At 49.8% G+C, this 25,980-nt stretch overlaps 16 protein-coding genes across 16 annotated transcripts; 9 read left to right on the forward strand and 7 right to left on the reverse strand.

The window, feature by feature from the left end:
- Nucleotides 1-45: 45 nt before the first annotated feature.
- LCP9604111_1152 (uncharacterized protein) lies at nucleotides 46-1,257 on the reverse strand (the record flags this gene model as incomplete). The annotated part of the gene is made up of 5 exons (XM_039075239.1): nucleotides 46-164; nucleotides 219-653; nucleotides 710-831; nucleotides 894-1,130; nucleotides 1,181-1,257. 5 exons carry the CDS (start codon nucleotides 1,255-1,257, stop codon nucleotides 46-48), a joined length of 990 nt encoding a protein of 329 aa, XP_038933700.1.
- A 183-nt stretch (nucleotides 1,258-1,440) lies between these two features.
- LCP9604111_1153 (FAM50/XAP5 family protein) lies at nucleotides 1,441-2,665 on the reverse strand (the record flags this gene model as incomplete). The annotated part of the gene is made up of 3 exons (XM_039075250.1): nucleotides 1,441-1,764; nucleotides 1,822-2,368; nucleotides 2,427-2,665. The coding sequence occupies 3 exons, from the start codon at nucleotides 2,663-2,665 to the stop codon at nucleotides 1,441-1,443; spliced, it is 1,110 nt and encodes a 369-aa protein (XP_038933701.1).
- A 366-nt stretch (nucleotides 2,666-3,031) lies between these two features.
- Nucleotides 3,032-4,128, forward strand: fip1 (cleavage polyadenylation factor subunit FIP1; the record flags this gene model as incomplete). The annotated part of the gene is made up of 3 exons (XM_039075261.1): nucleotides 3,032-3,178; nucleotides 3,234-3,286; nucleotides 3,339-4,128. 3 exons carry the CDS (start codon nucleotides 3,032-3,034, stop codon nucleotides 4,126-4,128), a joined length of 990 nt encoding a protein of 329 aa, XP_038933702.1.
- Nucleotides 4,129-4,561: 433 nt separating this feature from the next.
- On the forward strand, nucleotides 4,562-5,201 carry LCP9604111_1155 (co-chaperone GroES family protein; the record flags this gene model as incomplete). The annotated part of the gene is made up of 4 exons (XM_039075272.1): nucleotides 4,562-4,564; nucleotides 4,760-4,984; nucleotides 5,049-5,107; nucleotides 5,177-5,201. 4 exons carry the CDS (start codon nucleotides 4,562-4,564, stop codon nucleotides 5,199-5,201), a joined length of 312 nt encoding a protein of 103 aa, XP_038933703.1.
- A 654-nt stretch (nucleotides 5,202-5,855) lies between these two features.
- On the reverse strand, nucleotides 5,856-8,439 carry LCP9604111_1156 (uncharacterized protein; the record flags this gene model as incomplete). Its single annotated transcript, XM_039075283.1, has 2 exons — nucleotides 5,856-7,607; nucleotides 7,657-8,439. 2 exons carry the CDS (start codon nucleotides 8,437-8,439, stop codon nucleotides 5,856-5,858), a joined length of 2,535 nt encoding a protein of 844 aa, XP_038933704.1.
- A 348-nt stretch (nucleotides 8,440-8,787) lies between these two features.
- On the reverse strand, nucleotides 8,788-10,041 carry LCP9604111_1157 (TauD/TfdA dioxygenase family protein; the record flags this gene model as incomplete). The annotated part of the gene is made up of 2 exons (XM_039075294.1): nucleotides 8,788-9,528; nucleotides 9,583-10,041. 2 exons carry the CDS (start codon nucleotides 10,039-10,041, stop codon nucleotides 8,788-8,790), a joined length of 1,200 nt encoding a protein of 399 aa, XP_038933705.1.
- A 941-nt stretch (nucleotides 10,042-10,982) lies between these two features.
- LCP9604111_1158 (nucleoporin FG repeat-containing protein) lies at nucleotides 10,983-12,663 on the reverse strand (the record flags this gene model as incomplete). The annotated part of the gene is made up of 3 exons (XM_039075305.1): nucleotides 10,983-11,919; nucleotides 11,977-12,405; nucleotides 12,590-12,663. The coding sequence occupies 3 exons, from the start codon at nucleotides 12,661-12,663 to the stop codon at nucleotides 10,983-10,985; spliced, it is 1,440 nt and encodes a 479-aa protein (XP_038933706.1).
- Nucleotides 12,664-13,111: 448 nt separating this feature from the next.
- LCP9604111_1160 (uncharacterized protein) lies at nucleotides 13,112-14,587 on the forward strand (the record flags this gene model as incomplete). Its single annotated transcript, XM_039075317.1, has 4 exons — nucleotides 13,112-13,308; nucleotides 13,365-13,427; nucleotides 13,477-14,342; nucleotides 14,391-14,587. 4 exons carry the CDS (start codon nucleotides 13,112-13,114, stop codon nucleotides 14,585-14,587), a joined length of 1,323 nt encoding a protein of 440 aa, XP_038933708.1.
- Nucleotides 14,588-14,819: 232 nt separating this feature from the next.
- LCP9604111_1161 (haloacid dehalogenase superfamily protein) lies at nucleotides 14,820-15,799 on the reverse strand (the record flags this gene model as incomplete). The annotated part of the gene is made up of 3 exons (XM_039075328.1): nucleotides 14,820-15,518; nucleotides 15,571-15,730; nucleotides 15,783-15,799. 3 exons carry the CDS (start codon nucleotides 15,797-15,799, stop codon nucleotides 14,820-14,822), a joined length of 876 nt encoding a protein of 291 aa, XP_038933709.1.
- Nucleotides 15,800-15,946: 147 nt separating this feature from the next.
- On the forward strand, nucleotides 15,947-16,923 carry LCP9604111_1162 (uncharacterized protein; the record flags this gene model as incomplete). Its single annotated transcript, XM_039075339.1, has 3 exons — nucleotides 15,947-16,063; nucleotides 16,131-16,760; nucleotides 16,822-16,923. 3 exons carry the CDS (start codon nucleotides 15,947-15,949, stop codon nucleotides 16,921-16,923), a joined length of 849 nt encoding a protein of 282 aa, XP_038933710.1.
- Nucleotides 16,924-17,503: 580 nt separating this feature from the next.
- LCP9604111_1163 (uncharacterized protein) lies at nucleotides 17,504-18,016 on the forward strand (the record flags this gene model as incomplete). The annotated part of the gene is made up of 3 exons (XM_039075350.1): nucleotides 17,504-17,805; nucleotides 17,858-17,899; nucleotides 17,959-18,016. The coding sequence occupies 3 exons, from the start codon at nucleotides 17,504-17,506 to the stop codon at nucleotides 18,014-18,016; spliced, it is 402 nt and encodes a 133-aa protein (XP_038933711.1).
- A 456-nt stretch (nucleotides 18,017-18,472) lies between these two features.
- LCP9604111_1164 (uncharacterized protein) lies at nucleotides 18,473-18,904 on the forward strand (the record flags this gene model as incomplete). The annotated part of the gene is made up of 1 exon (XM_039075361.1): nucleotides 18,473-18,904. The coding sequence occupies one exon, from the start codon at nucleotides 18,473-18,475 to the stop codon at nucleotides 18,902-18,904; it is 432 nt and encodes a 143-aa protein (XP_038933712.1).
- Nucleotides 18,905-18,990: 86 nt separating this feature from the next.
- LCP9604111_1165 (putative dUTP diphosphatase Dut) lies at nucleotides 18,991-19,500 on the reverse strand (the record flags this gene model as incomplete). The annotated part of the gene is made up of 1 exon (XM_039075372.1): nucleotides 18,991-19,500. The coding sequence occupies one exon, from the start codon at nucleotides 19,498-19,500 to the stop codon at nucleotides 18,991-18,993; it is 510 nt and encodes a 169-aa protein (XP_038933713.1).
- A 466-nt stretch (nucleotides 19,501-19,966) lies between these two features.
- On the forward strand, nucleotides 19,967-21,667 carry LCP9604111_1166 (acyl--CoA ligase; the record flags this gene model as incomplete). Its single annotated transcript, XM_039075383.1, has 1 exon — nucleotides 19,967-21,667. The coding sequence occupies one exon, from the start codon at nucleotides 19,967-19,969 to the stop codon at nucleotides 21,665-21,667; it is 1,701 nt and encodes a 566-aa protein (XP_038933714.1).
- A 482-nt stretch (nucleotides 21,668-22,149) lies between these two features.
- LCP9604111_1167 (uncharacterized protein) lies at nucleotides 22,150-23,622 on the forward strand (the record flags this gene model as incomplete). The annotated part of the gene is made up of 1 exon (XM_039075394.1): nucleotides 22,150-23,622. The coding sequence occupies one exon, from the start codon at nucleotides 22,150-22,152 to the stop codon at nucleotides 23,620-23,622; it is 1,473 nt and encodes a 490-aa protein (XP_038933715.1).
- Nucleotides 23,623-24,750: 1,128 nt separating this feature from the next.
- On the forward strand, nucleotides 24,751-25,692 carry LCP9604111_1168 (uncharacterized protein; the record flags this gene model as incomplete). The annotated part of the gene is made up of 1 exon (XM_039075405.1): nucleotides 24,751-25,692. The coding sequence occupies one exon, from the start codon at nucleotides 24,751-24,753 to the stop codon at nucleotides 25,690-25,692; it is 942 nt and encodes a 313-aa protein (XP_038933716.1).
- Between the last annotated feature and the right edge of the window lie 288 nt (nucleotides 25,693-25,980).

A 25,980-nucleotide genomic window follows, 5' to 3' on the forward strand; every position in this document is an offset into this window, starting at 1 on the left:
AACTGCTCCATATTCATATAAATACCTCAACCAACAGATAAACGATCAACGCCCAAACCGCTGCGTGATAGCATCACCAGGAGGCAACTCCGAGGAGAAAGTCGGAGTCCGAGAAATTCGTGGAAGTCGAGTCCGATGTTGGGGAGCGGGATCTCGACCTTTGCCTAGTCAGAAGCACATTAGCCGGCATGTCTTGGAGACCTTGGTTCAACACATACTATTTCGCCCATCCCAGTCTGGCCGAGCAGGGGGAGGCATTGGGGCTCCGCGAGGTGTCCTCTTCCTTGCTCTTTTGGAACTACCAGTGCCGCTCCGTTGATTCCGATAAAGCTGCTCGACTCCATCTGGGTTGACGGGAAATGTGGGAGTCTTGGGATGTCGTATAATCGGGACAGAAGGCAACGTTGAGGTATTGGACAGAGGAATGGAGGCAGAGGCACGTTCAAGAGCAGAATCAGGGACAGGAGCATTGAGCGATGAGAGAGCTTGGGAGACTGTGTCCGAGGCTGCGGTTTGCATCCGGGACCGCATGGCACGAGCTTTGAGGAGGTTGTAGAGATTGGTCATTTGAGCGAGTTTATTGTTCTTGTCGCGGTACATATCATTCAATTCCTGATTTTGCTTTTGGAGGTCTTCTTGGGATGATTGCATGTCTGTAGTACAGATGTTAGTCAGAGCTCCAGGTAAGAGTGGACTCAATTGGACCGACCAGATAACTTGTTCTGCAGTGACATGATCTCTGTGTTGGCATTGTGAATGACCTTGTCCATCTGCGTGTTCAGGTTGGTGTACTTCTCCGTCAGCGTCTTCGCTCGGTATTCCTGGTAGAAGCTGCTCGAGTCAGCCTTAGACAATTCCACGGTACAGTTTTATACCGAGGAAGTGAGACATACATCTCCTGTGTGCTTTGGTATGCCCAAAATGCAAGTGCGCGACCAGCACATTCCATGATTGTGTTCGGATCTAACCCACTCAACACGCTTGTTTTGTAGTCCTCCGTCGGATTCAAGATTGTCGAAACAGCGTCATCCGGATTAAGAAGTGCCGTTTGACACGCAGGACAGAGCCGATTGCTAGTGGTTGGACGAGAGAGTCCGAGGCTCTCTGCGCATCCATGACAGAATATGTGTCTGAAATCGTCAGTCTTCCGCCTAAGCTGATCCACGAGAGAGTTACTTACGAGCAGGTTGTCACCACTGCTTTCTCTTTCAATTCTGCTCGGCATTTGAGGGAATTGCATCTTAAAGAAAAGTCCATGGTGTCGTTGCAGATGGGATGCGGTTGGAGAGCATAACCCTGGAAGAAGTGAAGGTCACGAGTTAGCATTGGTAGATGTTAGTTTAGTCAACCCCAAAGGAAATCTTCAATAGAACAACAACTTGGACAGAGAACATTTGGTATTTGTCTATTAAAATGATTATTTTCATAAATTTCCGCGGGCTAGAAAAAGAATGTATTTCCCTGAGCATCGCGCCGTGTTGAAGTCATCTTCTCTTCAAACTCTTTCCCGGGCTCATACTCATGCCACAGACTAGCTGGGTAGATATGCTTGTTTTTCTCATACCACCGTCGATCTACGACCTTGGTTTCTGAGAAATCCTTGTCTGCACCCTCTAGTTGATCGTCACTAGGTCGAGACAGCGGATCGTCCGTAGAATTGGTGGAATCGGTAATGGGGGGTTTGTTGGAATAATCAAATAGCAAACCACCAGCTCGAGAGAGACTGGGCACTCGATTGGCGATGAAGTAGTAAAACTCGTAATGCTGTGGGAACATTAGACTAGATACTTAACCACCGAGAATCCTGACGGGTGAACTTACATGTGGAACGATAATATCGCCCTTGACAAGCATCAAGTCGTCGACGCTGACTCGTGCCCACTCTCGGCGATTGTCTTTCTTCGCCTTGGATGCACCGCTGGCACCACGTACGCCCATCTCAGCACCGACTTTCCGGCACCGATCCAAGAACAACCAAACATGGTCACCCTTCTTAACTTTGACAGCTCCAGCTGGTATACTCGTTCCATCGTAGAAGACAAATGGAATAAGAATATCAGTATTCTTAACAGCCTCTTGCATGATCAAGAACTCCTTACGGAGAGTATCGCGAGCGAGCGCTTCAGCTTCCAAGGCAGCCTTTGTCAAAGCTTTGGGTGGAGGGGGTGCATTCGGGTTTGCTTTCATGCGTCGAGTACTGTTCTCGGCGGGTGTTTTCGAACCTGACCGCGATACGCTTGAGTCGCGTGGAGTTGTCGCGGATTCTTCCCCGGTCTCATCCTGGTCATCACCGAATGATAGTTTGCTTTTTGCGAAAGCCTTCTTTTTCTTCTTTTTCGGGGGACCGTCACTGCGAGAAGGCGTTGACCTATTGCGCTGCGATCAGCTCAAAGAAATGGGAATGACAATCGAGGCTCTTGGCTTACCCGTCAGTTATATCGCCTGCAGAGGGAGTTGCGCTTCTTGAATTACCAGATGCCAGCAGCCCCAAAGACTTGTCATGCGCCTCGCGCTCTTTCGCCTCTAGAACATCCGCGCGCCGCTTGCGAAATTCGGAGAGATGAACAAGACCGACGGTTTGTTCCTTGAGCATCTCCTCCGCCGAGACGGTTTGGCCTGCGAAGGACCGTGGAGTGGATGTGCTACTCTCATCTTCTTCTGCCATTTTGGATTGCGAAGATAACAAGCTCAGGTTTGGCTACTGAGATGAGCTGGTTTGTGACGTCTGGTGCTGGCACGTGATCTTGAATTTCTGTATATTCTACAAAATCACTATATTATAAGAAGTATTCACGCTTTCAAAACAGAAGAATATCAAATCCTTCATCTGTAAGCTACTTTGCATTCACTGAATCTTAGAATCCAGAACATTCAAGCGTGTCATGGTCCCTGTTTACTCCCTTTCACATATTTCACCTCTCACACCGCTGCAAACAAGACAAACTCGGTTCCATGCGCGCAACCTTCGATCTCGATCCTCTTTGATACAACTTTCTGCAGCATTTACCCGTCAAATTGAAATTCAGAAATTATGGACGAAGAAGAAGACGACTTCTATGATCCGGTCGACGCGGTGCCGACAACGCAATCGCTGAACCATACACAAAATGCAGCTTCAGGCCAACCGCAGAGCAATTACATGGAAGAAGACGATGAGGTAGAAGAAGAAGATGATGATGTACGCGCTTAGCCCACACCTACCTTCAATTTTTCCTTGCTAATTCTATCTGCAGGATGACTTTAATATTATCACAGAGGCACCCGAAGGCGCACCAGCTCCCGAAGCGTGAGTTCGCTGTGATTGCGCTTCTTGCACTCACTCTTGCTGATCTTTCTAGCTCTCACCCGCGCCATGCAAGCTTACGACAAGAACCACAACGGCCGTCCTCTGCAGACTCATCGGGGTTAGCGAGGTCTGCGACGCCATCCGCGATTCCTCGATACGAAACAGCGACTCCGATTCCCGGACACCCAGCCGGGGCCGCAAGACCCTCCTCAGAAAAACCAGGCTCCGCCTATCCAGCCATCCACAGTTCCACCATCGACGTCAATGCGAATCCCGTCCACCCTATGACAGGGAAGCCTATCATGTCCACGGACATGGATGCCGACTTCCCATCCGACGACAAGCCCTGGCGCCGACCTGGCTCAGACCTCTCTGATTACTTCAACTACGGATTCGACGAGTTCACATGGGCAGGGTATTGTCTCAAGCAACAAGGTGTCAGACAAGAAGTCAGCAGCCAGAAGAGACAGATGGACGATATGCAGGCCTTCATGGGTATGGGAATGCCCCCGATGCCTAGTGCGCCAGGTCCCGTTGCCCCAGTCAGTGCTGCGCCGCCCATGGCTGGCATGCCCGGTATTCCGGATATGAACCCCGATATGATGCAGGGTATGCTGGCCAGCATGATGTCTCAGGGCTTGGACCCGTCCAATATGGATCCTATGGCTTTCATGCAGCACGCTCAGTCGATGATGCCCGGTGGGGGTCAGCAGAGTCAACCTGGCTTTGGGGGCCAGCCCCAGGGTCAAGGGTTTAACCAAGGGGCTCAGGGTCAAATGGGCTATGGCGGATACGACCAACGTGGAGGTTACGGGGGCCGAGGACGTGGCCGAAGATGGTAGTTTGATATTGAATTCGTATTACTGTTCACCCTCGGAATAATGGGATCACACGGCGTTTCATGCATACAAAGGGAATGACAATGGTACTGGACAATTTACGAATTCGAGCTTCTTCAGAAGTAGAGGTGTAGGTTGGGAATGGATGTACAGCATACAATGTAGCTGAAGGATGGCTTAGGCATGTCAATGAAAGAACCAATAACACCTAAACATCAAGAGATAAATATTTCAACAGAACACAAGTGATTATATCCAGAGACAACCAAAGAGGTCCAAGGAAAACAGGGCTGTTCGGAAAGAAGCTCATGGTTAAGTCTTGGCATTCTGGAAATTTCTCCAGTCCAGATCTTCTTCCCCCGGACCAATTCCATCTTCTTCCCTTCTCCATCCTCATCCTCAACCCATCCTCTCACGAATCTCCCTCACCTTAACAATGGTACGTTGAACATCCCAATTGATGCCAGACCCCGATATTCCCTATTTCCTTAACTCCCGGAGCATGCTAGCACCTCAACTCCCAACTTTTCCTTCCTCCAGGCCGAGTCCGGCTATCCGAAAACCCGCGCGCGATCCCCAATTCAGTCCGGATGTCTCATTGAGAAACATATTCACTAACTCGTCCCCTTCACAGTCTGTCCTCCGCAACATCAAGTCCCTCGCTCCCCTCCTGGACCGCGTCCTGGTCCAGCGCATCAAGCCCGAGGCCAAGACTGCCTCCGGTATCTTCCTCCCCGAGGCTGCCGTGAAGGAGCAGAACGAGGCTCAGGTCCTCGCCGTTGGCCCCGGTCTCCTCGACCGTGACGGCAAGCGTCTCCCCATGGGTGTCAGCGCCGGTGACAAGGTCCTCATTCCCCAGGTATGTGGTGCAACAATTCCTTCGAAATACACGGAACATTATATACTAACGTGTCTGTGCTCAGTTCGGTGGTAACGCCATCAAGGTCGGCGAGGAGGAGTACACCCTCTTCCGGGATCACGAGTATGTTTCCTCTCTCTCCCTCTCACTCCCTTTTTTTTGCCGAGAACAACAACTGACAACCTCATCTAGTATCCTGGCCAAGATCAAGGAGTAAATTAGTCTCCAAGACGATATTTTTATACGATATTTTGTTTCGCCGCCATTCATCCTCCTTCTGTCATGTCGACACCAATCCCCGTTTCGCTGTAAAATCGCGACGGGGATATTGGAAGACCCCTGACGTGTATCATACTGACGCGACGTCACGAGCTCGACCTCTCTCAACGATCTCAAGAACACCGACCAAGGAAAAAAAAACAAAAAATAATAGCGAATAGGGATGCTCTCATTGGCTGATATTTGACATTCGGTTGTTTAGGTATCATGTCCGTTGTGGGCTCCTATTTTGGCCTGTCTTTCTATTTTGCATGCATGAGTTTTTGAAGCGCTGGATTGGCCTTGGGTCTTGCATGTCTTTGTCCACTGTACTTTTAAATTAAACTGCGACTTGCCTTCTCCCAGTGGTTATGCTGGGGTGGGTAGTCGGTAATTGCAGACTTGATCATCTCCTCTCCATTGGCATATTCTCCAATTCTTCGTTGCCATTAGAATGCGTCTTTCTAAATATCTTGAAAGTCAATCAACGTGCAGTAAAGGTGATATTTTGATAGGCTAAATATGATAATTAATACTGATTCTCAGCACGCAACAATTCGTAACTGCATCTCCCCCCATCTTGCTAATAATGAAAGCCCATGTTCCCGGGCAACTAATCAATGCTGATCTGAGTACCGTACATATCCTCGCCGGTCTCATTCTCGGTGCTCGAGTGCGCCATTGATTCAATCACCTCCGACACCCTGTACATCAGCTCCGCGCCGATAGTAGACCCGTATTCCCTAATCCTCCGCGAGCGTTCCATATTTATAAACACATCGAAAGCCATTGAATCTGCGCTGGCATTGACAATTGTCTCATGAGAGGGAAAGGAAGGTGGATATTGGCTGAAATCACGAACGCGAATGTTATCCAAAATGAAGCGCGCCGCGAAAGGATTAATCCCCAGGTCGCGGAGAGCGACTTCATAGTCGGACTCCTCGTCTGTGATATTTTCCATCATCTCAGCGGGAAACAAATCGTATCGAAGTCTCCCCATTCCGAAACACCACAATACAATGTATAACGAGTGGTTCGGGATCGGTATCAGTAACGTTGTGGATAGTTCCTCGTAGCTGTCACAAAATTCAGCGAGCGACTGGCTTTCTCTTCTCAGAGAAGCATTCGCAACTCTGCTGACGTCTGCCCTGTCAGGTTTGCAGATGAGGATAACTAGAAGCATATATCGATGCATGAGGCGGAAAATCTTTTCCCTGAACGGGGAATTAATTCCCGCGATTCCATTGAACCTTGTATCCCTTGGTCCATGCCCTGGAAGATACCGCTGGGTCAGTTCATGCGGGGTTGTCAGAATAAGTCCAGTATCAGGTGCCAGAAGGATCTCTGCATCACACTGGTATCGGGAATCAGCGTTCTCATAGTTTCTGTAGATCAACTTGGGTGGATTAGTTGGCCACCCCTCCATATCTCGCACGACTAACGGGTGAGTGGTTAGGAGGGTGGTAGACAAGAAGAACCTCGGGGGCGGGTAGAATGCCGATCTGGTCACGATCTCCTGCATGGCGAAGGCAGGGCTCGGCGAGCGAGACAGACCCGAGGGTCTATCATTAGGGTCTGGGGGACTGTCACCCATCTGTGAAGGGTCGTTTGAGAACTCGCCTTCTCCAATTCTTGTGGACCCTGACAGGGAAAGGGACGACGGATCATTCGACGAGGTGATATATCCTCCATCACTGCCTCTGGTTCGCATAAATAAGGATAGCGACCCGAGGTCACCAGACACTGCTTTGAGTGGTTTCGGTGTCTTTTTAGAATCTACAGAAGAAATAGGAAGTGGAGGCTTGAAAGGGTCTTGTCTCAATCCTGTGGAGGGTGACTTGTAGCCCAATTTCATACGAAACAGTTCCATCTGAGCGAGGCAAGACTCTCTCTTGTCCATGTCTGAGGAAATATGTGTTGCCGTAGTACTGAGGTTTTGCTCGTAAGGAGGTTTGAAGGAAACATTGTTATCGTTTGCATTCTGCGAATCTCGGGCTAGCTGGGTGATGATTTGATCGTTTGCTGGCCGGGTTACTGAGGAACTCGAACAGCCCCTTGACACGATTTTGCCTTCATGAAGCGTACTGAGAGAAGCAGCCACGACTCCCTCCTGTTCACAAGGTATTCCTGGATCCGCCACAGGTTCCAAAAAAGCCTTCGTTCCTTTCTTGCCCTTCAAAGCTCTCGGTACTTGCGCTTTCTGGCTGTCAACCCTGCCAACGGAGAATCCTTTTTCTTTGGTCAGATTGGGAGAAACATCAGTGAAAGTGGGTTGCGATTTGTTGCATGAACTGACATCGACGAATGGAGGTGAGGACGCGGCGTTCTCAAAATCAAATGCACTGAATTCGCTTTCAGTGGGATGCTTGTCTTGGTTAGCTAGGCCCAGCAATAATCACCAGTCAAGTACTCACCTCAGAGTTCGGTACACTCAGACCGTGAGCCTCGCTATCGAAGTCAAAGGGGTCGGCCTCATTATGAGTGTACCGATCATAAGCCCCGCTGTCGTAGTCAATAGAGTCGGTCTCAATACTGACAAACTGAGGCACCATCCCTGATGAACCCATTAAGGGGGGAAATGCGTCCCCATCACGATGAGAAGTCGCACTAGTGATATTCGGGCATGCGGCAGGAACATGGCGAGGAATAGTAAAACCATCAGCTATGTTTGACTGAGGCAAGCCCGAATTGTAGTAATTAAAGATATCCCGCGTGTTCACAGGAACTACAGGAACATCAGGACCACTAGGAACAACCAGACGAACCGGGGCAGAAGACGAAGAAGATGTAGCCGGACTCTGAGCGAAAGCAGCGTGAAACTCGGACGAAGCGATCATTCTCTCATCCTCAGTTGTGAGGAGAATAGGCTCGTCTTTGATGTCAGAGGTCATCACTTGAGGAAGGATGCCGCGCCAGATGTTTCCCTTGACGGAATCGAGTTGGAGACATCCGCTCAGCAGCTCTAGATCCTCAGGCTTAGTTTCGAGCCTCTCCATTAAGAGGTCAGTGCAGAAGCGTTCATCGATTTCTTTGAGGCGTTCCTCTGGATTTTCGAGCTCGAGACCCTCAATAATGGGAACATAAATTGGCAGCTCACATGTCTCGTCTGCGTAATCAATTGGACAAAGCTTAGTGTAGTCCTCTGCGACGTTGTAGAATCTGGCGTATTCAAGAAGAGTTGGCTGGTTGGAAGTCATTTTGTCGCACAGAAAGGAGAGGAGAGGAGAGGGGAGGGGAGAGGGAGGAGTGAGAGGTGGTGACGAGAGAGGATTGTTTACGGGAGAAAGGGAACTGAAGAGTTGGGGGAGTTGCCCGGGTGAGGGAGTTGGGTGGTGAACTGGGAAGGTACGGGAGACAACACACAGTCCCAACTAGGTAGGCACGAGACTGAGACCAAAAACCAAGATACTTGTCTGAACAGGCACATGTAATGATTCAAAAGAGAAGAAAGATAATATTTCGCTTATTTCGCTGATTGTAATATGTCGCTAAGTGCTATGAGAGAAAGAACATATTTCGATTACCATGAACCCTCTGCGGTCCGCCTAGTCGTTGTAGTTCGACTGGCGAGACCCGTCCTTGTTGACTGCCGGCAGTCCAGACAAAGCATTGGATTCATCCTCCTGAGACTTTCCAGTCTCTTCAAGCACAGGTTTCTCGGCGTGGACCGCAACACGCACAGCATGGCGGCGGTGGGGCGTGAAGCCATAAGAAGCACTGTGGTTGGTAGACCTGTTATCCCAAAGCGCGACATCGTCCTGGCCCCATGAGAAGCGGGCATGCATCTCCTGCGTCGTGGCGATCACATCGGTGAGGAAGCGGATGATAGCGTCGCTTTCTGCGGTAGGGATACCGACAATCTTCTTCACAAAGCCAGGATTGAAGAATAGTGAGTTCCAGCCGGTGACTGGGTTCGTCCGAATGAGTGGGTGTTCGGTGGTGACGGGTTCCCGACGCACTGGCCGGCCTAGGGCTCGGGAATCGTTGGCCTGCATGTCGGCGGAGTGGAGAGCTGTGAGGCCTTTGAGATAGTTTTGCATGTGCGAGGAGAGCAAGTCGTAGGCGGCGTACTGCGAGGACCAGAGGGTGTCGCCACCGCCTCCTCGGGGTGGGCCAGAGAGAAGCTTGAGAGATGTGTAGGACGGTGGTTGGATTTCATAGGTCACGTCTGAGTGCCATAGGAAACTGGGTGTGAAGAGGGCACGGTTGTCGGGGGCGTTGTCGCCAGCGTAAACGACATGGACGTCCTCGAGACCTGCCTTGCGAGGAACAGATGTGGTGGCGTGCTATGTCTTGTTAGTATATCCACTCATGAATGAGCTCAAAGTCAGATATCTTACCTTGTGCAGCTTGCCCCAGTATTCACCCAGTTGGCGTTGAGCTTCGATATCGAAGTTCTTCTGGGAGCGAAAAAAGACAACGCCTCGGTATGCAATCAGCCGGGCGAGGTCATCGCGCTGTGCATCATCGAGCTTTGAGAGATCAACACCATGGATTTCAGTTCCAACCTTAGGGTTGTAATCAAAGACAGCTGTGGCATCCCTCAGAAGGTTGCGGAACTTGGCGTCTCCTCGCAGTCCCTTGTCCTCGTAGGGAGTGTATTCAAGCGGGGCCCAGTGGAGATCCGGGAATGACGGCAAAAGATCTTCGTGTGCATAGTTGTCGTGTCGGGTGACTGGAGTCTGGCCGGGCTGATAGCCGAATTTGTTGTCACCAGCGTCCCGCGCAAGGACAGGAACGGTGAACTTGGCCACAGTTGGGGCCACAGTTACTACGGGCTCTTCCAGTGATGGGGCCATCTTTAACGCAATAGACGATGTATGGTATGTGAAATTAAACGCGGAAGATGGAAATGCGGAGGTTGAAATGCGAAAGATGAATGCGGAGTGATAATGGAAGATTATTGAGATTATTGATATCAAAGAATGGAACTAAGTTCGAATAGAGAGGGCGAACTGGCTTATATAGAACATCCAATGCCAAGTGAGTCAACCCCAGATAACGCCATTCTGGAACGACGACGGATCTTGCATGGCCCCGGAGTTCACGGAGATGGCGCAATTTCTCAAATGAATCACCTCAGGCAAATACATGATGGAGTGCCTGGGTACGAGATAATTGGTTCGTGATGGATATTGTATTGCGATGAGACCCGCTCTCTCTCCTCTAAGATATTCAAGGTAATCACGCAATTTTGCTGACGTTGAAGGCGAAATTGGCCATCTTCCTCAAATCAACATGGGAAACTGCTGCTCGGTCGATATGTATCAGCTCTCACCGCTGTTTCAGAGGCGAGCTCCAACCAAGTCAATATCCCCTGAACGCGTGTTCAAAGGATTGAGGTGTTGATGTCCCGTGCAGGAGAGTGGATGTTGAGATTAGGAATGGCGCTAAGGAGACGATCACGCAAGAGTGGCGGGTTTTTGCGACGGTTACTCATCAGCCTCACTGGCCCCATGCCTAGTTGGTACAACAACATGCAGCTATTGTTAGTATGCTATAGTTCTTGAATGCATTGGATTGGCTAAAGAATTCGACTTTAATTATTAAGATTCAAGCCCAGGGGTCTAGACTGTGTTGTATTGTCTTACGATATATGGCTACGTGTTTCCGAGGTCGACAATGAGGTCTCAGACTAATGAGAGTTCGGACTTGACAGATCAACTGTGTGGATGTCATGTTTCGCATGCTGAAGATCAGCTCCATAAAAATACAGATCAAAGTCGCTAAATTCTCCTATCTATCCCAGATGAAGCCGGCCATCGCCAAGGGACTGCTGTCCAATCGACAAATCTTGGACTTGCTCCGATACATTGCTCAGACGAGTGGCAACACCCATGATGCCAGCCTCAACATCTGCGAGAACACCCGAGAGTTCACTGAGGGTAGACCGGGGTGTCCCTGCAGATCCCTCACGCGACTTGGAGCTCACAAAGTCGCTGATTTGACAGTTGAGCGTAGCTTCAACACCATGAAGATGGTCCTCGATCTCTTTGAGGTTGCCGGTATATCTTGTCAGAACTTCTTTCATCTCCTTCGAGCGATGAGAGAAGTAATCGACCAGGTTGACGGGGATTCCATTGACGTCCGTAGACGCGTCACCCTCAACGCCGTCGGGAAGAGCAAGTGTGTTTTTGCGACTCGACCGCATAGATCGCTCCGGAATCTGTTGATCCTGCACAGACCACCACCCACCGCCAGTCGACTGGTATTGTAGAGGGAGCTTCAGCGTATCGATGGCTCGGAAGGCAACTTGGGCCTCGGCCGCATCCCGTGTAACAAGGCTGCGCAGCGCATCAATGTCACCCGCATCGTTCTCAAGCGCATGTTGCATGGTCTCCAATTTGCCTTGTACAAATTCAACGTCGTTAGGAATTGTAGCCCCCTGCTTTTCGATGGTCGGGAGCAGATCTCCGACCTCATGGCACATCTTCATCTGGTTCAGGATGTGCTTGTCGATAGCCTCGATTTGGCTACGGATCTCGTCCGCGCAGCTCTCAAATTTTGTGGTTGGCAGGAGATTGCTAACGTCGACTTTCACGCCCGGGATTACTGTGCTAGTAGCGGTGCTCTGTTGTAGTGGTGTAGTCTGTGCGGGTGCTGGCTGGCCGAAGAGAGAGAGGGTAGGTTTTTGAGGTTGTTGTTGTTGTTGTTGGGCTGTGTTCTGGCCGCCACCGCTGGGATTTATTAGAATATAGCCATGACACGAGACGAGGAAATGGTCGGGCACTTACAACATGCCTCCTGTACCTCCTCCTGTTAATCCACCACCAAGCAGACCACCTCCGAGTCCAGCGAAGGCTGGCTTTGCTTGAGTCTGGGCCGTAGACGCACCGCCGCCGAAAAGAGAGCCACCTAAACCACCACCCGTTGTTCCTTGAGTCGTGCCGGTGCCAGCGCCAGCAGTTGATCCAAACAAATTGCTTGCCCCAGAAGGCTGTGTAGTGGTATTTGCGCCTCCAAAAAGGCTACTGCCGGCCGCACCGCTCTGCTGTTGACCTCCAAACATGTTGGATCCAGTCGGTTGTGCTGGTGTGGTTCCTGTGGCCGTGCCGAACAAGCCTCCTGCTGGTTTAGGTGCTGTCGAGCTCGCAGTGTTCCCGAAGAGACTGCTGGTATTAGTTGCGCCAGGAGTAGCTGTTGATGTGGCCGTGTTGCCGCCACTGTTGATGGGAGGTTGCGGTTAGCCTTTTTTTTTTTCTGTCTGGGACTAGGGTGACCCCAGTCTGCGAGCTGGGAACAACGAGGGATTGGGAGAGGAAACGATTCGAATCAAAGCAAGGGGTCAGGCGATAGAGATAGGTCTGATAGGTGTAATCGGAGACAAAGATGAATGGGAGCACTAACAACAAAGAACTGGTGGAGTTTGTATTGAGGGAAAGTCCACCTGTGGCAGGCGTCGCTGCCTTGGGAGCAAACATAATTGCTAATATGACAATAGGTCTCGAATTCTGAAATGAGAATGGAACCTGTCAATAGGTCCCTCAATAGGAACAGACCTTGGAAGCTGCGCAAATGCGATTTGCGGAATGCGCGAAGCTTCTCGGTACTTTGTTTATCCGACCCGACCTTTCCCAGCTTGGAAAGGCTACTGGTTTTTATACTTCGTTTGTATGGCTTTGTTCGATACTTGGAAAATGCATAGTAAAATTGGCATCTCATTCTAAACGACATTGATATGTCATTCATGTGACCGCCGTGGACTTTTGATACAATCAATCCATGGGTGTCTGACTTGACCTGTCCATTCTCCTTTCGATTCTGGTCTTATTCAGAGCTTTGCCATTGAATGAGTCACTGATCAAATGAGCTGCATCTAAAGCCTTCAGCGAAGGCAGCCGTCCAGTTTAAGTGACAGTATTTGTCATTATGGCTGACGCGAATGCCAAAGAGTGGACGCCAGTATGCGTGGCATCAACAAGACGAGAAAGTGAGAGAGAGTTATCAGATCCGTCACAACTCTCTTCAAATTCATCATCAACAGTCCAAATCGAGCCAGTGGCGACCTCTGGTGGTGTATTCATCGATCAAGATACCGAATTCGGCTATTTCAAGAGTGCAGAATGGTCAGACTCTAGTACCGTGACCCAGGATCAACCTTTACTGAACTTGTGGTGTATAGGACGCCAGACGGAACTACTCTGCTGACAGATTCAGCGAATCATTCTATCAGAACATGGATCTTGTGAGTTGGCGCATCATCCCTATATTGATTATCTCACTCACACAGCCAGGCCGCCGGATCTACTGGAGGACAAGCCCATGCACCAGTTATCCCCATACTCAACTCTACTCTCAGCGGAACCGACTTATGCTACCGCAATCTATCCCTTCTACAACCTTCAAGATCCATCCACTACTCTATTCCTCTCATCTGTTCGTGATCATCCAATTCGGCTATCATCAGCCCTAGCTCCCATATCAGTGGCGAGCTACTATCTGGTAAATCCAATGACAGAAGCATTCATAACTCCGCACTCAATGATCTACCCATCCCTGCTGGGTGGGACCCACTTCCTCACAGGCTCAGATAGTCTCGTTTGTCTCTTTGACGTGTCCCGAACGGGAGCACATGGCCCTGTGACCTCAATGCCAACCATCCCCAGCAAACGAAAGCAGATTGTCGGTGGCGGTATTGGCATGAAGGGCATTGTTTCCGCCCTGGCTCTAAACCCCAGTGGGGACGGTATCCTTGCTGCGGGTACTTTCACCAGACACGTTGGATTGTACAGCTCAAGTGGCTCGGGTGAGCTCCTTGGGACTTTCAGCGTGGCAAAAACCAACGCAAACCGTGATATTGGGGGTCGTGGAGTTACACAGCTTGTATGGAGTCCCTGTGGCAGATATCTGTATGTCGCCGAGCGTAAGAGTGATGGCATTCTGGTTTATGATGTTCGAGTTACGGGGCAACTGCTTGGACACTTGCGCGGGCGCAAGGCTCTTACAAATCAACGCATGAAAATTGATGTTGTTCCATCTGGTCCTGATGGCTCTCATGAGATTTGGGCTGGTGGTACCGATGGGTTTATAAGGGTTTGGAGGAGTCCAGAGCACTGTGCAGGTGGGAAGGATCCCGATTGGGAGTTCAAGGTGCATGATGGTAAGTCCATTGACAATCCCCAAGATGCTCATTGCTAATGTATGACAGATGCCGTGACGAGTACAATGTTTCACCCTATGGGAAGTGTTGTTGCAACCTGCTCTGGGCAGCAACGTCTTGTTTCAGATGATTCCTCTGGCGAATATATTCCAGCGGAGAATCCCGATAACAGCCTCAAGGTCTGGTCAATGCCATTTCTGTTGTCAGAACCCGACACAAACCATGACTTAGACCCCGCGGTTTGAACTGCAAAAAGAGAACCGGTCTTACTCTTACGTCTCCTTGCTATATGCATTCCATCGGAATCCGTACAGAGAAGCATATCTAGAAACCAAAAAGCCATTAATTGAATCACTGCGTGAATGTAAATTATTTTCTAGATAGACGCTCTACCGCGTCCATGTAACCTGTATTGACTATGTACCAAATCCATGCAATATGTACTATGTACTGTCTCAGAAACCTCAGGTCCAGTCTTCAGGGAATCCGAATGCCATACTTGGCATATGGGAAGTCTTCCAGGGTGGAATAGAGCTGGCCAAACCCATCACCAATCTTCCCAGGGGTTCCAGAACCCTGCAAACGCCAGGCCTGGAGCTCCTCCACCTCTTTCTCGGCATCTGACTTCTCATCCTCCTTGTGCGATCCGGTGGCTCCAGCGAGAACCTCTTCCTCCCGGCCCTTGAACTCTCCTAGGAGACCCGGGTGGGGGCACCAAACAACCTGCATGCCGGCACGACGACCAGCCTCAACGCCCGGAACCGCATCCTCAAACACGAGACACTCCTCCGGTTTGATCTCAGTCTTCCCCTTGCTGCGCAGCTCACTGTTGATGGTCTCCAGCGCAAGCAAGTAGATATCAGGAAGCGGCTTGCCTCGACCCTTGCCGATGCGCGGATCATCACCAAGAACCTTGTTATGTTCAGGGAAGAGCGAGAACAGCTCTGTCAGATGATCGGTCTTTAATTTGTAGTTGAATCTGTGCGACGATGTTGCTAGCGCGATGTACACGGGCTCATCGGTTGACTGCGTCGACACAAGATTGGACAACAGAGTCGGCACACCGGGGAGCGGCTTTGCGCGTGGGAAGTAGTGTTCCTGAAGGGCTGTTCGCTCCTCGTTCAGCTGCTGCTCGCCGATGGGGAGCTGGGCAAAGTCTTTGAAGATCTTGCCGGCCTAGATATTTCGTAAGTATACCATACATCACGATATATAGTGTGGGACGAACCTCCGGCTGGGGTCGACCCTGCATCTGCGCCTTGATTGACCAGGGAAGCAGGGGTCTGCCGTACTTTTGGAGAATTGCATTCGTGACTATAGTGTATAAATCCTCGGAGTCAATCAACAAGCCGTCCATGTCGAAGAGACATGCTCGGATGCGGGGAAGGCTGTCAACCAAGTCAATGGATGTATAAGTGCGAACATGATTAATTCACTCACGCATTAGTGGAAGCCATGGTTGTAATGGTCTGTTTAATGGTGTCAGAGTGGGATGTTGACCACGTTTCGATAAGACGCGGGGAACAAACGTTATCAGTATCAGTCCCGTGATTGAGCCCTTGGCAACGTCTGATATTCTCGCCCGACGACGACCTGCTCACAAAATGAGCAGTTCTTCTAATGCGCCCGAACGGGACGGGAAAGGTGCTCCCGATGACGCTGATGACAGTGGTGACGAGGATGTCTTCCACGATGCCCACTTTCCCGCCGAGGAAGAAGCCGTGAGTCGTAACGGTGTTCAAGCTTATGATCGGAGCCGCATATTGACTTCAATCTTTCTTGCGATAGCAACTCCTGAAAGAAGCCCACGAAATCAAATCCGAGGCAAACCAGCTTTTTATCGCGACAAGCTATGACCAAGCCATCTCCTGCTACGATCGAGCTCTCGCTTCCTGCCCGAACTACCTTGACTACGATGTCGCCATAATCCACAGTAATATTGCTGCTTGCCATCTGAAATTGGAAGATTGGAAGGCTGCAGTAGACTCCGCAACCATCTCCATTGAACGTCTGAGTAAGATTATCCCGCCGACCCCACCGGACGAGGGCAACGAGTCGAAGGGGAAACAAATCCCAGAATCCGAAAAGAAGCACACAGATGCAGTAGTTGAACTATCCGGAGATGACGAAGAAGCCGAGTTGAAGGAACTACAACGATTGCAAGAGCAGGATGAGCAGCGGGGCAAGGTGATGCGACTTCGAGCCAAGGTTCTCATGAGACGTGCCAAGGCAAAGACCCAAATCGGCGGCTGGGGTAGTCTGCAAGGTGCCGCAGAGGACTACCAGGCAGTTTCTGCAATTGAGAACCTTTCAGCAGATGATAAAAGGTTTGTCCAACGGGCATTGAGGGAACTCCCCGAGCGCATCAATCAGGCGCGGGAGAAGGAGATGGGCGACATGATGGGCAAGCTGAAAGATGTGAGTACTTCTTCCTGGATAAGATATGTCAAAATAATAGAGCAGTACTGATCTCGGGCAGCTTGGCAATGGCATCTTAAGCCCATTCGGTCTGTCAACAGACAACTTCAAGTTCGTCCAGGACCCGAAGACTGGCGGCTATAACATGAACTTCCAATCCTGATCAGCTTTAGTCAATCAGAGACAATGGCATCATCTATTTGTTGTACTCCGGGCACAGGAGAGCCCTGGAATTAATTTGTTTCTCGGCATCATATGCATAACTGGCAGGAAGCCATGACGGCGTTCTGACTTTTGCATATCATTTATCTTATTTCAACAATGCATATCTTGTAATTAAAAAAGCTACAGTCCCATGATTGTGGAGCACAGGAACATATCATGCCCAGCTATCCACCATAGTCTCCTTTGAAGCCACTGGCTTGGATACGAACAGTTCTTGCCGTCATACACAAAATATGCTGGTCTCAAAAGGGTCTGTATTTATTGACCAGCCGGGACTGAATTCTTTCACCGAAAATATGACAAATTTCCTCTCGTTTGTATACATTCAGGAATCATGAGACATGCCTAGCAAGGTCTTTGAAAATATAATCATAGAAGTGTGGTTGTCTTTGACCTCAGGCGAGACTAAAAATATATCTTGTCAAGCCGCATGATGAAACTCCCAACTCATTTAGTCTTAAAACCCCAGCTTTCGCACCTGAATATACTAAACAACACAACCTCATAAATCACCAACCATGGCTCTCAAAGTCTTCACCACTGAATCCATTGGTGCGCAGAGAAACCACATTGCCATCTACATCGAAACCGATCCAAGCGAAGACAGAGGCTGGCTGCACCATGTCACCGGAACAATCCTGAACGGCATGGATTACACACCCAGGCCAACCCCTAACCCGGAGGTGCTACCAGAACATGTGCCAGACTCAAAGAAGGAGATTGGAACTATCGAGGAGGCTGATCTAGAGAGGTTCCGGGAGGAATGCTGTCTAGCAGTTCCTCCCCCGCGGGCCCAGGTGACGCTCAAGGGAACGCGACTGTATCCCGACACTCCGCTCTACCGCTGTGGAGATTGGCTGAAAGATGTCGAGGAGATGGCTTTCAGGAAGGGGATCTTTAAGTCCCTGTGATGGGTTAGTTATTTTGTTTCATGGCCTTCTGAGAAAGAGTATGATACTAAGACAACGAGCAGTCTGCGGTTCCATACACGCCATATCAGAGTTAGGACTCATATGTTGGTATCTAGATAGTATTGAAACGAATTATTCTTGTCTGCAGTTTTCCGTCTTGTGCGACCGTTGTTCAAGACATTATATAGATGGGGAAAATAGTGGATAGCTATAACTATAGGGAAGATCGGAATAATCTGATTCTTTGAGCTACACAACTTGTCTAGGAGATGTTTCTTGTCAGAAAACAGCTTCATTCTCTTACAGTTCTCCTTTCAGCTGTCTCTAATCTTGTAGCAGAATTGTTGCCCCCGAGACCTCGACGTATGTCTCAAAACAATGCCTTCTCGCATATAGACCGTTTGCTTATCTTGCCACTTCCGAGCACTCTATCCCATCATCTTGTCTGAGAACCATCATCTCTCAGGCTATAAGCTATATCAGTCTAAAAAGTCCCACCAATCCTCTCCCCGGCATACAACTTCCACTTTGAAAAAGTCCATCCAACAAGATCAAAGACATCCACAACTGTCCACCATGCCATTCAACGTCTATATCACCCGACAAGATGGACGCTGGGATTGGGTATTCTATATTGAGCTTGACGCAATCCCCAAGGAAGTGATAGTGGAGAGTACTGGGTGGATACACTCCTTCAAGAGCGACGGGAAAGACGGGAATCAATACACAGCTCGACTCAATCGCACCCCCAGGGTCAACCCTGCAGGAAACATGATCGCAACTATCGAGGAAGCAGACTTGCCGAAATTCCATGAATTATGCTTTGCAGCGATTCGTCCACTGCCGCAGAAAAAGCATATGAACCGTCTGGTCCTTCGCTGCATGATGCCAGGGCGATGGAAGCAAGAGCCAAGGGAGTGGTGGCTGTTGATTCGGGACAGGGCTTTTGCAAAGGGGATATTCAAGCCTCTTGACATTGAGATATCAGCCAGTCCTAACTGCCTGTGAGGACGCTGGGGTGTGGATAGACAATCTCTTCGGTTGGATATGGACTAGAAGTCATCAACTAGCGCATCTTCGTGAGTACCTCACAATTACAAATATTTCATCCCTTGGTAAACTCCATTGTAACCATCGACCTTCTCACTCATCTGGTGGAACACAAACTGCGCCAGACGCGCAGCAGGATATAGCCGCAACCCTGTGGGATTGAGGACCTGCATCAATGCCCCGACAGCCCCTTCGTATCCACTGTCCATAACGCCGGCATGTATAGTCACTCCGGACCTAAATAATGAGCTGCGCACGAAAATCTGGCCCATCACATCCAAAGGAACGGAGACAGTCTCGTTGAATTCCACAAGGTAGGAACCCTGCGCGAGATGTAAATATGGATTTGTATTTTTTTTCGAGGAGAGAAAGGTTATCTCTTCAGTCGAGGCCGGCTGTCGGAGTTTGTTATCCAAGTCGATTACCCCGGGTGAGGTCCATTTGAGAACGCGCTTCAGTGTGAGGTCTACACCGCAGGGTTGGGCCTGTAGTGTGGGATATTTGACGTTGCGAATGATGGAGCGGGTAATGATAGAGTGCCCAGGAAGGATCATGTTTAAAGTGTCAGAGTCTGGTCTCGGTTGGTCCTCTGTGATCTTTGTCTCTGTACTCGGTACATGTTGGAGAAGTCTGCCAATGTTCTGGAACAGGGGCAAGACAAACAGAGCAAACAACAAACCAAGCAAACAGTCCTATAGCCGTCCTACGATGTACAGCATACGGTACAACATACGTCAACTGGTTATTTCGCAGGTACATACATATGTACCTCCAGGCCTAGGTACTATCTGATATTATCGAACCGAGGAAGCCAAAGGGCCGACAGAGACCTTGGAAACCCCGTGAGTATAATCTCGTCCAATCAGAGCACAATGCGGGGACATAACACCGGGCCGACCCAGCGCGTATGGAGCCCTCAATGCCGAGTTCAACTTCCGAAGGTATTTGTATACTTCTATTTAACCTATTTGGACGGATTTTCTATCTCTTTGGAATCAACTTCGGTGCAATTTATACAAAATGCCATCAATTTACCGTTCCCCATACCCAGATCTGGATATCAAATCAGTTGATTTGGTCTCCTATCTGTTCTCCAATCCTTTCAACACGCCCTTGGACCGGCCTATATACATCAATGCTGTCTCAGGAGAGCAATATACTCTCGGAGATGTGATGCAACGTACACGCTCTCTGTCCAACGGGCTTCGGCAAAGTATAGGGGTAAAGCCCAACGACGTCGTGGCATTATTCAGTCCCAACACCATCGACTACCCTGTGGTATGCCATGCAATTGTAGGCTCCAGGGCTATCGTTGCCCCGACCAGTGCGGCTTTGACAGCACTAGAGCTTAACGCTCAGCTCAAGACCAGCGGGGCCAGGTTCATCATCGTCCATTCGTCTTTGTTGGAGACTGCTCAAACCGCAGCCAAGGGGACATCTGTCGAGAAGATTGTCTTGATAGATGACCAAACACCGGCCAATGGCCAACCTACATGCAATCATCTCGCTAGTACATTTGCGCCCGGTGATTTTCTCGCTATCGATCCAGCCGAGGCAGATCGCCAACCCACATTCATCTGCTTTTCATCTGGAACATCAGGCGCAGCCAAGGGTGTCATTACAACACACCAGAACATCACCTCGAACCTCCAGCAATGGCGCTACCAAATGCTAGACTCCGGTCTTCCCGCCCAGCGACCAGCAAGACAATCCGCCATTGCATTCCTACCATTCAGCCATATCTACGGCTTGAATCTGTTCATGTGCCAGTGTTTGATATGGGGCACAACAGTGGTCATCATGCCCAAGTTTGACCTCGATCTATACCTCAGTTGCATCCAGAAGTACCGACCAGACGAGTTGACAGTAGTGCCACCCATTGCCCTGCTGTTGGTCAAAGACCCAAGGGTCTCCAACTACGATCTAAGCAGCGTGCGCAAGATCATGTCTGCCGCCGCACCGCTTACAATCGAATTATCGTCCGCCCTCGAAGCCAAGTTCGCGGAGATTTCCAAGACAGAGGTATTCTGCACCCAGTCATGGGGTCTGACAGAGACCTCGCCAATGGCGACAGCCGTCCCGAATGACCGCATGGATAAGCGAAACACGGGCGTGGGCTGTATTGTGCCGAACATGCAGCTCCGCTTTGTGGATCCCGAGACGATGAAAGACGCAGCCGTCACATCTGACGGGTCCACGGCACCCGCGGAGATCTGGTGCCGGGGTCCGAACGTGGTGATGGGCTACTACAACAACGACGAAGCGACGAAAGAAGCATTCCACGTGGACGAGAATGGGACGAGGTGGTTCCGCACGGGTGATATCGGCACTATCGATCGAGATGGCTATGTCAGTATCCAGGATCGCATCAAGGAGATGATCAAGTACAAGGGGCTGCAGGTCATCCCTAGCGAGTTGGAGGGAAAGCTGGTCGATCACCCTGACGTGGAGGATGCGGCCGTGACTGGAATATGGGTGGATGACAGGGCCACTGAGCTACCGGTCGGCTTTGTGGTTTTGAGTCGCCATGTTAAAGACATGGATCGGGAGACTGTCCTTGATGGGATACACGCGTGGTTGAATGAGCGCATTGCCAACCATAAGCGTCTCCGTGGGGGGATCTATGTCTTGTCGCAAATTCCCAAGTCGCCCAGTGGAAAGATTCTGCGGAGACAGTTGAGGGATTGGCTGAAGATCCAAGGGCCTAAAGCTCGTCTGTGATTGAATACTTGGGACAAGCATCTATGCCAATGGCGTGGTAACCGTATAGATCGAAGTAGTAATTCCAACCGTTCAATTAGAAACTCCGGCTTATTTCTGCGTATTCCAAATATTGTGTCACTTGACAGACATACATGCTACGTAGATACATCTATCATAATTAAAATCCAATTCCAAGCAAATTGAATGTCCAAAATATCCAAAACGCTAAAACGTCAAACTTCGGGAGATTTCCAGTCTCGGGGCCCGCGGGTTCCGATCGGAGGTCATTTACGGACTTCGACTTTTGAGACTCAGACCCTTGTTTTAACTTGTCATTCTGTCAGATGGAATTGATCACATTAAATTAAGCTCATTGCACATTCCACATAGCTTCTCACATTCTTTCCTTACCTTGGTTTCGGACAAGGGCTAGTCCTTTTTCACCTGCGAGGTCGGTACCCGCATTGTGATTCCTACTCTCAATTACACATATACTTGTCATGGGGTTCTTGACGTGGCCCTTCTCACATGAGAAGGAGGAAAAGAGACCCAAGTTCGTCGAGCTAAGGTCGTCAAAATGGTTTATTATGTTCGTCGTGGCCTTTGCTACCGGGACGGACATCTTCATGTACGGTCTTATCGTACCGGTCACGCCAACAGCATTGAAAGACAAAGTGGGAATCTCAGAGGATGATGTCCAAAGCTGGACATCCATTCTCCTTGCCCTGTACTCGGCTGCTTTGTTAGCCTTTGCCCCTGTTGTCGGGTACATTGCTGACCGAGCCGAGTCCCGTCGATGGCCTTTGCTGTTTGGTCTCGTTGCGTTGGCCGCTGCAACAGCCTTACTGTGTGTCGGTACCAATATCGCGTTGTGGATTGTTGGTCGCTTGTTTCAAGGCGCTGCCGCTGCGGTGGTATGGACGGCCGGCCTGGCACTGATAGTAGACACTATCGGAAAAGACGACCTTGGCCAAGCCATTGGCTATGTCTCCATGGCTATCAGCATCGGAACGCTAGCTGGACCTCTTCTCGGTGGCGTTGTCTACGAGAATGGTGGTTATTATGCCGTTTTCGGTCTTGCTTTCGGTTTCATCGCCCTCGATATCATCTTACGATTGCTGTTGATCGAGAAAAGACATGCTATTAAATGGCTTGCGCCGGAGATGACACCGCTGTCCGTGACGGAGAAGAAGTCAGGGGAAGTTTTAGAACATCCCGTCTTGCCAACCAATGGCTCTGAATCCCGTGAATCACAACCGCCTTCTCCCCCCTCACGGAGCGCGTTCGGACGTGTCGCTATTTTGTTGAGCTCACCCCGTCTCGTCGTATCCGTCTGGGGATACTTTATCTTGTCAATCGTCCTGACCTCATTCGACAGTGTCCTTCCACTCTTCGTGCAAGAGACATTCAAGTGGCAGCAAAGTGGCCAGGGACTAATCTTCATCTCGCTCATGGTGCCGCACGTCTTAGACCCACTGATGGGGTTTGTTATTGACAAGTACCCCAAATCCTGTCGCTACCTCGCTGCAGGCGCATTTCTCACCGTCGTTCCCGTTCTGGTGCTTCTGCGTTTTGTCAAGGACAACTCGATGCAGCACAAGATTCTATTGTGTGCCCTCCTCGCTTGTGTTGGGGTATGCTTTGCGGTGGCTATGCCACCTCTCATTGTGGAGGTGTTCTTCGCTGTGAAGGAGAAGGAAGATAAAACTCCTGATATCTTCGGTCGCGGTGGCGCTATGGCTCTGGCTTTTGGGCTGTCGAATATGGGGTTCGCGACCGGGAGTCTGATCGGCCCATTCTTTGCGGGTTATATTCGCCAGGAAGCTGGCTGGGGTGCGATGGGTTGGGCATTGGGGTTGATAGTGGGCGTATCATCTCTCCCAATCCTGTTGTTCGTGGGTGGCTGGATCTTGAAAAAGCCGCTCGAGTCAGACACTGAAGGCCAGTTGATGGACAGCGCCCCTGTCCCATAAGTTGGCACAGCCAAACAAATATATTTACCCTGTATATATACTTAATAGAAGACTCCGGCAGTCGTTATCCGCCTATCACCATCATAGACCTTCCCCAGTCAAACGTATCGTATCTCTTGAGTAACCAGAAAGACAGGTAGTTTAGAATTGAGCGAGTACAGCATATCCGAGGGAAGAGCGCCAATGTAATGGAGGGTTGCACAACAACTATAAACTGTAGCCAACGTGCATCTAGAAATATATATCATGATTGTACTAGGCTACACTATCATTAGACTCACGTATAGGAAACGACGAAGAATTGTAGGCCTCTCACATGGGTTTATGCAATATCTCAGGTACAATATGACATACAGATTAGAGTACCTGTACCATGACGTTGCTTCTCGTAAGTTGATTAAACTTCCATCCCCCAACTGGCTGCGATTCACATTGACCATTTGTATGCAATCATCTTCCAAAGTTACGGAGATTCCTACATACTCTAGTGTAATTTCAGCTTCTTGGTGTTTAAATTATTACCACTAAATCAAAAGGTGATTACTATAGCGGTGATATACTTCCACGTCTATATAAGGTTCTGAGGTACGGGATTATGCGGCTCTGTTTCCAGGGTTCACCTGAGCATATGACTTCCACGTACAACAAGAAAACATACACACTATAACCAGAGCCGTCTCAGAGCCGATAATGGATATTGTCTTCGAGGGCTTTGACTATTTGTTCGTATTCCTCACAAGGTTCGAACCCCTTCAATGTGATCGGTGGTCGGCGTTTCGGCGTCCGTCCAGGTGAGTTCGGGGAGCGAGGGACCCCGACACCGACTGATTCAATTTATGTATGGTGTTAAAATTGTCTGGAGACGAGGGAATCATAGGTTTGTCGTGTCAAATAGAGTTTGATCTGCGAAGTCTGAGCATCTTGTTGACATGGAAATTAGAGGTACTAGCGACTGAGCTAGGATATAAGACTCGGCGAGCGTCTGTACATCGTGTGTTGTACTGACTACATTCACCCCTTCGATTGTTCCATTCTTTACATTCTACATCGAAGCAAGGGGATATATCAAGCATAAAGTTCGTGCTGCAACCCTTTGCCCTACAACCAATTGTACCAAACCCCTAGAAAATGGGAGGACCCTATATGCCTCGAACGGCCTCCATGGGAGGTCGACCAACAATTCCCCTCGATGTCCCAATATGCGCCGTCTTCCTCGCTCTTTTCATCATCGGCGCCGCCTGCCATATGACCCTGTTCCGTCGCAACCTCGCAAGGGACCACAAATTCATTCCATCGGGCGCAACATTCGGTTTCTGCATGTCGCGTATTATCGCAAACATCCTTCGCATCGCCTGGGCCTGTCACCCGACGAACATTAGACTTGCGATTGCAGCACAGATCTTCGTTGCTGCCGGCGTGTTGCTGCTTTTCATCTTGAACTTGCTATACGCACAGCGTATGTTCCGAGCCGTCTACCCAGTCCTCGGATGGTCCCGACCAGTATCTTGGGCGTTCAAAGCACTGTATGCTCTCGTCGTAGTAACGATCATCATGGTCATCACTTGTGTTATTCAGAGTTCGTATACTCTCAACTCGAACACCCTTCGTATCGATCGTGATATCCAGCTCTATGGCCAGACATACTTCGCCATCATCTCGTTCCTACCGCTTCCGCTTGTCGCACTTGTCCTTCTGTCTCCGAATAGAAAGTATATTGAACAGGTTGGCTATGGTAGCTGGATCGCCAAAGTCTTCATCGTCGGACTTGTCGGCTCATTGCTCTGCCTTGGAGCATCATTTCGTGCCGGGACCTCTTGGATGCCACCTCGTCCTGTCACGGACCCAGCCTGGTATCACAGTAGGGCCTGCTTCTATATCTTTAACTTCACTATTGATATTCTAGTCGTGGCCATTTTCTTCGTCGTTCGTGTTGACCGGCGATTCTGGGTTCCAAATGGGAGCTCGGAAGTGCGTCACTACAGACGTGGTGAGAATAACGCGCAAGTCGCACAAGAGGGGACTGCTCTTACGGTTCACGACAAACAGGATATCGAGACGCAGAGTAGGTAGCAGCATATCTCAGGGCCTGACATGTGACATTTGTGATTAAGGAAGGTGCGATGGAGGGTGTCGCACTTTAGGAAGGCACCGTTTGTTTGGGGTATAAAAGGGCCCCTCCCCCCATTTCTCTTCTTCTCTTCTTCTTCTCTCCTCCCCATCTCTCTGACCACCATCTCACCGTAGCCACCACGAGACAGCGTAGGCAGAGGGTGCCGTAGCACATGCTGCTTCATCTACCACAGGGACCATGACATTACCATATGCATGAGGTCCATGTAGGTCTGCATCAAACATCAA

This window comes from Penicillium roqueforti (genome assembly GCF_015533775.1).
Source record: "Penicillium roqueforti strain LCP96 04111 chromosome Unknown scaffold_01, whole genome shotgun sequence".
NCBI lineage: Eukaryota > Fungi > Ascomycota > Eurotiomycetes > Eurotiales > Aspergillaceae > Penicillium > Penicillium roqueforti.